This window comes from Podarcis bocagei (assembly GCF_964188305.1).
Source record: "Podarcis bocagei genome assembly, chromosome: 4".
Lineage (NCBI taxonomy): Eukaryota > Metazoa > Chordata > Lepidosauria > Squamata > Lacertidae > Podarcis > Podarcis bocagei.
Genome location: NC_138128.1, coordinates 71,426,970 through 71,437,481, shown reverse-complemented (window position 1 = coordinate 71,437,481; position 10,512 = coordinate 71,426,970). Strand labels below are relative to the sequence as shown.

General features: G+C 38.6%; 1 protein-coding gene across 1 annotated transcript; it reads right to left on the bottom strand.

The window, feature by feature from the left end:
• Nucleotides 1-187: 187 nt before the first annotated feature.
• ECD (ecdysoneless cell cycle regulator) lies at nucleotides 188-10,508 on the bottom strand. Its single transcript, XM_081189691.1, has 14 exons — nucleotides 10,436-10,508; nucleotides 9,236-9,444; nucleotides 8,290-8,407; nucleotides 7,913-8,000; nucleotides 7,422-7,600; nucleotides 6,482-6,674; nucleotides 5,316-5,444; nucleotides 4,889-5,014; nucleotides 4,125-4,210; nucleotides 3,186-3,292; nucleotides 2,856-3,039; nucleotides 1,432-1,499; nucleotides 905-1,122; nucleotides 188-692 (listed from the first exon to the last, which is right to left on the bottom strand). Exons 2-14 carry the CDS (start codon nucleotides 9,432-9,434, stop codon nucleotides 468-470), a joined length of 1,920 nt encoding a protein of 639 aa, XP_081045817.1. The 5' UTR covers nucleotides 9,435-9,444; nucleotides 10,436-10,508; the 3' UTR covers nucleotides 188-467.
• Nucleotides 10,509-10,512: the final 4 nt, after the last annotated feature.

The following is a 10,512-nucleotide window of genomic DNA, read 5'->3' as shown; positions in this document are numbered from 1 at the left end:
ATGGCGAATTATCTAATATTGGAGATAAATATAAAAGCGGCACTGAAAGATAATCAAATTTCCAGTTATTACAACTAGTAAGCGAAAAAAGGGTAGAGGTGGTGTTTTGATCTTTTGCACTGTCTTTGCAGAAGCACTCTGCGCCCTTCTAATATTTTTAGTACCAAAATTACAGCATAAAAAAGTTCATTTATGTGCCTTTTATTGAATATAAAAAGTCTTATAGAAAAATAATTTCAATCCTCCTTCTTAATTTCTTATACTGTATACACCCATGACTTTTTTAAAAAAAAGTTGGTTCTGCAAGGGTAGCAAGTGAAACTGCTGCTCACATGTATTTAAAGTAGGTTACATACTAGGTCTCCTGGGTTCTGAAAAGCTTTCATCCCTCAGTAAAAAAATAAAAATCCAAGAACTGCTCTTGGGTTTCTGTTATGACACGTAACCAGATTTCTCCATTTGAACCGCTATTGAGATTTTTTGTCCGTATTTTCAGGCAAATGTACTCCCATGCTTTGTAGGAGATTAGAGGCAGGTCCTGCTAGTCCAGCTTGAGCATTATATGATTCCAGCAGGTTAGTCACAAGGTTCAAGTCTATATCCACAGGTGCCAAGTCAGTGTCCTCTGCACCAATGTTGTCTTCAAAATCACTGTCAGGGTCTTGGGACGAAGATCCTTTACCAGACCCAACCTGTAGAAAAAGGTAAACAGTGAAATTTCAATTCTTTATTTAACTTGCATGCAGAGATCTTTAATGAAATCACATAGCTGTTGGCAGAGACAGCCAAATGTTAAAAGCACTATGCAAGGTTAAATTGTAGGGTTTTTTGGAACAACATAATGATTGCATACTTCTTTCTTCTCCCTAATGGTCCCTAGATAGGAAATCTAAGTTAAACATACCACTTTGGGCCGACTAGTAAAGCTTTTCCCAATATTGGTGGATGCCAGTTCAGAGTCCATTTCATCCATGTATGATCTGAGACTTCCAGGTGTTTCAATCTGTGATACTGTTTCCCCATGACTTTCAGCTTTTAGCTCAGATTCTTCATCACTGTCTAGGAATTCAAACTCTTCTTCCTCTTCTAAATCATCAGAGTCCAACTCTTCTGAATTTGCTCCTAGAAATATAATAGAATAAATGCCCCCAGGGAGAAAGAGAGAGAATGAGAATCTATTTGAATAACCAATAAAACTGCTTGCTAATACTTTGGGAAGAATGTTATATCTGCTTTATGCGTTTATTATTGCTGTTTTACTTTTTGCTGATTATACTTTATTTTGTGATTGGATTGTAGTTTATATATCCTGACCTGGGGATCTAGGGTAAAAGGCAGGCAATAAACAAAGAGATTCAGGCAAAAGGATAACATGATTTATATTTCAAGATACTTCTATATCTCAATTTCCACCACCAGCAGTAAACTCACCCAGTATTTTATCTAATGCATTTGTGAATGAGTCCACATCAAAAGTGACAGAGGCCTCAGCAGAAGACCTGAAAGTAAAAAGTTCGTAACTGCACTTTTTTGTATATCTGGTGTTTGGTATTTGAGAAAGAATATATTGGGCTGGATTCAGCAGAGCCCTGCCATGAATGGAAGGAGTCCTATTTGCAGAAGGAGCTTTAATCCAGTGGATGCTTCTGCAAACAGGAACAGCAAAGCAAATTGTGCAGATTTCCCCCACTCAAGTCCCTTGTGCCACCTCCCACTCTGTTAAGAAGTCATCCAACCCACCCATTTTTTTTATGGGGGGGTACTGGTGGTGGGACTTCAGAAGGAATCTGGAAAAATCACCTCAGCTCCCCTTTTCTGGGAGCAGAGATTTACTCAGGGACCGTTGGACCCAGCCCATTGTATATTAACAGAAAAGCACAGAAATAATTACAAATACAGTGGTAGAGTCAGTTATACGGTCCAAAGCTTATACTAACTCCTGTTTTTGTTGCAGCACAGTAACATTACTATTCAAGAAAAAAACATGTATCCATGCGTAGTCTGCCTATGAAGGTTGGCAGAATTTGCCAACCAGGATGGTTCAAAGTCTTTCAAAATAAGACTTTTGACTGAAGACAGCCTTCATCTAAACATTAACTTATCGGGCCTGCGTATTTTAAAGTCATGCACATTGACCAGACAGACTAATTGTGCGGTCTTCTCCCTGTATATTTCTGGCCTTTTGGAGGAATTCCAAATACCTGCTGTTTGTATCTTTCTGCCACATCTTTTGGGAGTGTTCAAGCCCACCCAATCCATCAAATATATGAGTGAAAAATGTCTGCGCTCATCACATCCATAGTACTTTCCCTCTCTCTGGGGGCTTAGGGGAGCTGGTGCCAATTTCTCCAGCTTATTGCAGCCAACAAGCCAGCCACACCACACAATCCATCTGCCTTACCTGGTGGATCAACTGCTGAGTGTGTGAAAACTTTGTTTGCTGCTGCTGCCGCTGCCAAACTCATGGAGAAATGGTGTGTGTGTGTGTGTGTGTGTGTGTGTGTGTGTGTGTGTGTAGGAGACCAAACAACCTGTACAGAGCAACCAAATTCAACAGGCCCCGTATTATCCATAGATTCTATACCATCTCTAATTCTGAATAGGTTTTGCATTTCTGGAGTTTTTCCATTTCCTATTTTTGCCACAGTTAACCAGTTCCGGATGAGCCAATTTAACAAAGTAACTAAAGGACATGGTTGGCAATTTTGTAAATGCTTAAAAGTTTTTCCATGATGCAAAATTTAGGGAAGATTAAGCCTCTCTGAATTCACTATGTCTGCTTGGAAAGTTGAACTACTAAACAAATGAAATGACTCCACCTACACAGAAACTTGATTAGATACTTAAAAGCATACCATGGGATTTCTGCTCCTTCATGAGTTGAGACTTTAGATATAAAAGCCTTCATGTTTTCAGTGATCTGCGTCAAGTCATAGTTCTGTTCCTCCTCTTCTGAGGTGTAAGTGGATTTGTTCGTGCCTGCTGCCTCCTTAAGAATTTGATCCAGTGTGTCTGGAGAGATCTCCAACCAACTGTCATCTGAAAGAGAAGGACACAATACATGCTGCTTAAAATGTGGCCACTTGTTGCATCTGACAATCACAGCAAAGAAAGACATGGTAAATAGGCACAAAGTCTTCAAGATTTTCGGGTTGTGACTTTGCTCTTTCATTCACTCTTCTTACCATCTTCTGGAGGAAGGCTGGTGGTTTCTTTTCCAAAATCCTCCAGATTAAAGGAAGTTGCTTTCAATATGTTCAAAATTTCTTCACCTGGGCTATCGGCAACTGAACTACCAAAGAAGACAACACAATTCTAAAAATGCAAATAAAATTTGCTGAGCACACACAATTTATAACCACTTTTCTAGTTGTATAGCTCACTACATTCACAATTATTACATGCTATGTTTCACATACACAGGTGTAGGAAAAACCGTGTACGGGTGTGAAAATTTTGAGTATTTTGGTATGTATACATGTGTTTGGAAGCCAGCTGTAGTGAAAAATCTAGAAAGGGTTGAAGTCTCTCTGCAGGACATTATCCACTGTACTAGTTTACTATACTTATTTTTTCAGCACATTTGTAGTACGTATTTTTAAGGTTCAGTGTTTATAAACTAAGTTTAGGCAGTCTTAATCCGACTAACAGAAAACTTTTGACACAGTGTTGGTACATTCTTAGAAAAAATATTTGTCAACAATTCCAGATGGCACAATTTCTTTTTGTGGATGTATGTTCACCAAGTCAAAATAAGGGGAAACACAATAAAAGCCATTTGACAGTGAAACAGACTTCCTTAAAGGTGGTGGACTCTCCTTCCTTGGAGGTTTTTAAGCAAAGGATGGATGGCCCTCTGTCATGTATAATCTTGTTGAGATTCCTGCATTGCAGGGGGCTGATCTAGATGACCCTTAGGGACCCTTCCAAGTCTACCATTCTCTCATTCCATGATTGTATAATCTAGTGGGAACTGTAAGTTAGAAATAAATATTTCACAGCACTGAATAATCTACATTTGCAGTATACATACACATTAAGTGCCAGTGTAAGGAAAATACACAGAAATTAAGGAAACTAGAAAAGCTAAGCTAAATTTATATAAGCCACCTTGGCGTTCTTACCTTTGTGAGCTGATTACAGTATGTTGGAAATAATTTTCTGCTCTGTGCAACAGATTGAGATACTGCACAGAACCTTCCAGCTCTCCCTACAAAATTCAAACATAATAGCAGGTCAATACATTCTGCTCTGATACAGGTATACAAGGAAATGTCCACAATGCAACGTATGTGTGCGGAGGTTCATGAACTCTATAATGCACAATAACTCTCCGGATTGGGAAATGATTTCTAAACACCTCGCCAAATTCCTAATCTATAGCCTGAAGTCCAGAAACAGATTAATTACGAGAAACTGAACCTTCTAGTTGAGCTCTTATATTCACCCTCCAAGACGCTGAAGAATCCTGTTTCGGTTGACTTTGTATAAGTGAAGAAAAAGGTACAATTCCTTTCGGTCTGTGACTCTGGGCGGGAACTAATCTTGTTTCATCTTCAAACGCTTAATGCAAATTTGGTCAATGGCCCAGCAGGCATGTCCAATAGGTAGATAGCGATCTACTAGTAGATCGCGGGGGTGTCCCAGGTAGATTGCGGTATGAAGTTTAGTGATCGCCTTTGGTCAACCCTCCTCTAAAAAAAACCTCAACAACTCCTGGCAAAGACAATGGGTAGATCACAGCTGATCTTTTTCTACTGTGAGTAGATCTCTGTCTCTTGGGAGTTGCACGTGCCTGGCCCAAAGCAAGTATGGTGACATTATAGCTGCAACACGTGACCTGCAATTCACAAAGTTAAATGATAAAGTGATTTTTGCAAATTCTCACCTTAAAATAATTGTTTTTCTTGAGACTGTTGAGAAAGGTATCCCACAGTGGAACATTTAACGTGTGTTCCTTGGAATCATCAGAAGGTGATCTGCACTTGGAACACAGAATTTCAAAACCATGAGCCTGTAAGAGATACAAAGTAAAAGGAGTGATTTATTACAGTCACAGACTTATAAAGTTAGATACATTAATAAAACATACGAGCTAAAAAACAATTAAAAACAAATGAAAAAAGATTATTTTTTCATATAAGAAACTGGCAAGCATTCACTGAAATCAGGAACACGTTTGCAACCCTCTTGGTAACACAGATAGAAAATCTCTCAAACTAAACAATACCAAATCTTCACAAAACTGTCTCCAGAGAGTTCTTAATGAAGCCAAACAAAAGTTTTGTGTGAGGAAATATCAAGTACAGGCTTACCAATTTCATGCCTAGTTCATATGCTTTGTACTGAGGATGTGAACGAGGAGGCAATGAATATCCACTTCGTCTGTCTGGTACGAACGTCTGTTTAACCAACTGTGCATACAGACACTTCGTAAAAGTAACCTGAAATGATCACAACATTTTATTAAATTTGCAGCTGCTTCATTTGAATGTACCTTGACTAGTATTTCAAGCATTATGGAAACTGGAAAAACACACACAAGGTTTTCCAAATATATACTGTTTGATACATTGGGGACTTCCTGTCTAATGACTCATGATGTTTGATAACCCACAGCTTGATTCATCAGATGCACTAAGATGAATTTGAGTAACATGAGCCTGTAAAGCTTAAGCCACAGTACTGTATATCAGTTAGATGCTGAGGTCTGATTATGATCAGCTGATGGTAACACAGAGACAGGCTTTTTCATTGGTGGTACTGCTGTTACGGAATGTACTCCCTGCTAAAATATGAGACCCGATCTGTAATGGCATTCTGCTGACTTTTGAAGACACAACTGCTTACACAGTGATTCCCTTGATCATGCAACCTGAGTTTCCCATTTTAATTGCTGTGTTTTAATGGAATGGTTTTAACCTGAATTACAGATAATTTTATATTTGTGTAACTGGTTTTTATACTTCAAAAACTGCTCAAAAGCCCATTTTGTTACAAAATGTTATATAAATTCATTAATAAATAATATTATTAATTAGCATCATCACTATAAAATGTTATGGCCAGCATCAAAAGAGCCGCATGCAGATTTCTGCTCAGGGCCTCTCTTTCTATTCCAGCCCCTCCCACACATTAACAAAATGACTCATTGCCCTGAGTATCATTAAGCATAGCCTTAGCCTGAGTAGACACAGAGAAGAAAAATCACTAAAGCTTCAGATATGAAAAAACCACAGGACTCTTTTGATCCTGGGCCATGCCAATTTCATGTTTTCATGTTCTATTTTCATACATTTTCTTTGTTCTATTAAACCATGGCAGAAAATTAATGCTTCTCACAAAAGTAGATTTCAATCGGTGCAGTTTCAATCATTTTTGCATTTCTGCTCGTCTTATACAAAGCAAAAAGATGGTATGAAAGCCCATTTAAAACCTTATGTAAAGCACACATGATGGGACTTATAGAATCATCACTTACTGAAGTCATTATGCGTGTATCTGGAGGGAATATTTTGAAAATGCGGCATGCTTTTAAGTCAATGGGGTCTCGCAGATAAAAAGCTTGGACTGCTGCAGATACTAATGCAGGACATTGCTTCAGTACTGCTGCAATACCAGCTGGAAGGTAACAGTGAGCTCGGTGAAGGAAAGTCTGGATTCGCTCAGGATACCTGTGGAACAAAATTGTAACAAGATGCTGATTAAGACACATAGTTTGAGCGTATAAACCTTGTTTATATGAAGGTAATTTCTCTCCTTTGGTCTAGAAACATACATCTGTATGTCAGATTTAAGGTAGCAAAATATATTTATAAAATCCAACTGGAAAATTCCAAGCCTATCCACAGGGTCGGATATATTCAAAGTCTGGACAGAGTCAAAGAAAAATCTGTTTTCTCCCAGACTTCCACAAACCCTACAATTACCCAGGTGGGTCTAATGGGGCTTACTCCCAAGTTAGTATTGGGCTGCAGCCCATGTGACTTGAAATTTTTTTTCTATTCAAAGAGACTCTTGCTTCAGTATCATTTATAATTTGTCTGCTCTTGAAGGGGGGGGGGAGCCACTACTCTGTGTTAAAATCTGCTAATGCTATTTTCTCATAGACAAATGACTAAAAGACTGGAGTTGCCAGATTTTAGCAATGTATTTCTCCACCTCTCCTTTTTTTGTTTTTTGTTTTGCACAAGCTAGGTGTGAGCATAGCCCTGGATGTCAATGGTTACACAGACCTTCCATTATAATATTGTTTAGACATCTGTCCAGAACATGCAACAAACAGCAACACTGAGAGGAAGCCTAGAGAAAACTCCCATGCCTTTATCATAGAAAACATACCATAGCATGGACACCTAAGCAGTATGTGAAGCATTCCAGACACTCTAATAGAAACATTTTTTTCAGATCAGGTCACTTACCCATTGATGCGTTTGTATACTGCTGTTCTAATAGATTTTGCAGCTACAAAGCCACCAGAATGGGCAGATAGCAACTTCAGCGCCTGAGGAATTGTAGGACTGATGGCAGGTAATAAGGTCTCTTCTTCAGGAGTTTTTGGCAATGGAATTATGCATAATTCCCCACAATGAAAGAACACCTGACAAAAACATACATTTCTTTGCTAAGTCTGAAAGTACTTCATCCAAGTTACAGATTCACAATTTATAATAGTTTACAGGGGAAAAAGTATCAGAAATCCCACAACGTTAAAAGTCTTCAACATTGTATTTCTGTAAGATGAACATTGAAAGCATTTTGAGCCACTTTTTTTGGAGGGTGGGGGACACTTCCGAGGCAGCACAGGGAAAAAATAAAACCATTTTGAACAGGTTAAATAAGCATAGCCCATATAAACACAGGCATAGGTTTAGCACTGGTATGGTAGCTGGCACACTTAAATCTCTCTTACCCGATTGCAGCTGTTTTCAGGATTCAACCACTTGGGAAGGAAGTCAGCTGCTTCTATCAGAAGGAATTCACCATCGTTATCGTCCACCCTATTGAAATGGAAAATAATGACAGAACTCAATGGGGCTTACGCAGGCACATGTGTATAGGACTGCAGCTTTACTCCTATGTAAACATAAAACATTCTCGTCCTGATTTAGCAAGAATGAAAGAAAATCTATAAATTACTTGGATGTAATCAAACTATGGCCCACTCTTTACTGAATACCCTCCTCCATTGGAAACTAGTATAATATAAATCTAATGGTTTAACATATAGAAAACATGCACAATTTTAGCTTAAGCTACTGAATGTAAAAATTGGTAATGAAAAGGTACCTGGCTGCTAATTCTGGAAACTCTTTTGTAATTTCCTTGATAAGGTATACAATAAACCATTCATCTTCAATATTATCCCCAAACTTTGTGAGACCACCAATATGAGCAGGTATATGTTCTAAAAAAGAGAAGGGGAAATGAGACTACAGTATATTACCACCAGACTATTTTCCAGACAGCCTTTGAAATTACCCTCTATTCCCAATACCTTATAGCAATCCAGCCAAAGTATACTCACTGAAGTTCAGAGTATGATCTTATCCTATGCTGCCATTGCCTCCATCTTCTCCCTCCCCCAAGTGTCTATTTTAAAATTGTAAACTCCTTGGGACAGGGCTCTGTCAAAACTGCTCTTTGCAAAACACAATGTAAATAATAGATGGTTACTCTAACAAAACCAATTTGTATTCTATTTTAGAAGTAGATAGAAATGTAATCAAAACAAAACAGTTTACACCTGAAGTCATAAGAGAAGGCTTGGGGAGCTCAGTTTTCTCTTACAACAAGGCTGATCATTCGGCTAAGAGATTTATGTTCATTTGCGTTTTTCTGAATAATTGAAACTAGACTTTGCCATTTCTGAATAATAATAGAAAAATAAACATAGTTTTAAGAGCATAGGAAACATTTAAATAAGGGCCTCAAAAACCATACAGAAATATCCAGTATGGCAAAAATTCGACAATTTTCAGGTAATCCAATATTCATTATAAAATTATGATCAGAACAAAAATTTACTCTGCTGCTCAGAATGTTGCACAGAATAACTGTTTAGTGTCCAATTGGGTCAGCATAAATCATGATAATTCAGTATAAAAGCTCAAGACAGCCTGTATAATGCTACAGAATCACTACCTGCATGTTCTATTGTTTCTTACAGAATTGGGAGACCCTGCTCTAGATTCACAAACATCAAAACAGAATATAGCAAATGTAATAGCTTTACCTTTGGCAGGTTTGTACTTCAGATTAAATGGTTGGCTTTGCCAAATATAGGAAACCAGCATGGGTGCAAGGTGTGCTAATATTCTTTCAATGTATTGTTGAAGAATTTTTTGACAGTGCGCAGGGTCTTCTGGTTCATGTGTTAAGAACAACTGGTACTGCACTGCATCTTCCGTTGCTGCAAGGTTCAGTTTCTCCATTCTGTACTTCCTGAAAAAGCACCATTTAGAAATAAATCTTTCAAGACCATTTACACAAGCACAATAAGAACTCCTGCAACACACACCACACTGAAAATGCTGGCAGCACCTTCAAGCAGTGTTCAAAACTCCCATTGTTCTAGGCGCATTTTGCAACAAGGAATTTCATTAGGGTGAACTGTTTCTGAGCTCTGGGAGTAGTAATGCACCTAGGATTTAAGGTAAAAACTGCAAAATGGAAGGAAAAGAGGACCTTTTTCTGCTTTCTCACTTCCAGCTACTCTCTTAAGACTGGATAAGAGACTTGCTTAAGAATATTAGGGAGTAGGCAGGGAAGAAATAGAACATGTGAAAAAAGAACATAATATTTTAGCAGCAGTTCATTCATTTTCAGCTTTGTATTCTTATTATAAAAGTGTGCCTAAGCATTCAGTTGTTCCGCCCATAACCTAGGTTTAAGGTGCCATTTAGCTCCTAGCTTTCATATCTCAGTTTCTAACAAGTCAAGCTTTTATTGAGAGAACGTGCATGCTCCTAATTTTCTGACTAGGTCAAGGACAGGTATATCCAGACATTTCATAAGGAGCACTTTTTAATCAATTTTCCCCTGACTTCCAAAACAGCAAGAAGAGTCCCAGAGACAAGAATCTGCCATAAGGAAACCTCTAAATTTTAAAAGCCGGAGAGGATATTTTTTTCATCTATGTTATCATTTGGACACATACAAAAAAACCATTAGCCCGCTCTCCATTCAGCTTACCAGCCCGATTAGCCGTTGAGTGACTGAGTGAAGTCGCTTTGAATTTCCTCTACTACTGCCTGTTTGCAAAGTGCCCCAACAAAGCATATGAAAAGAAAAAAGCACCGCCCCTTTCTATGTCAATACACATACACATAGCGGCTCATGTATAATCAACAGACTATCTACCTTTGTGTTTGTATACACGAAAATACACCCCCCACACTCTTCTTTCTTCCTCACCGGGCGACCCACCGCTCACCTGAGCTGCCACTGACAACAACGCCGCCGCACGCGCCCTGTCACGTCATCACCGCGCGCCGCCGGCCGCGCTCGCGC

What these genes read in the sequence shown, in the direction of transcription:
- ECD (XM_081189691.1), bottom strand. Translation starts at nt 9,434, where the DNA reads ATGGAGAAACTGAACCTTGCAGCAACGGAAGATGCAGTGCAGTACCAG. An exon ending in ATGAACTAGGCATGAAATTG is followed by an intron (nt 5,015 to 5,315) that starts GTAAGCCTGTAC and finishes TATCTCTTACAG; the next exon opens with GCTCATGGTTTTGAAATTCT. An exon ending in AGAAAAACAATTATTTTAAG is followed by an intron (nt 4,211 to 4,888) that starts GTGAGAATTTGC and finishes TGAATTTTGTAG; the next exon opens with GGAGAGCTGGAAGGTTCTGT.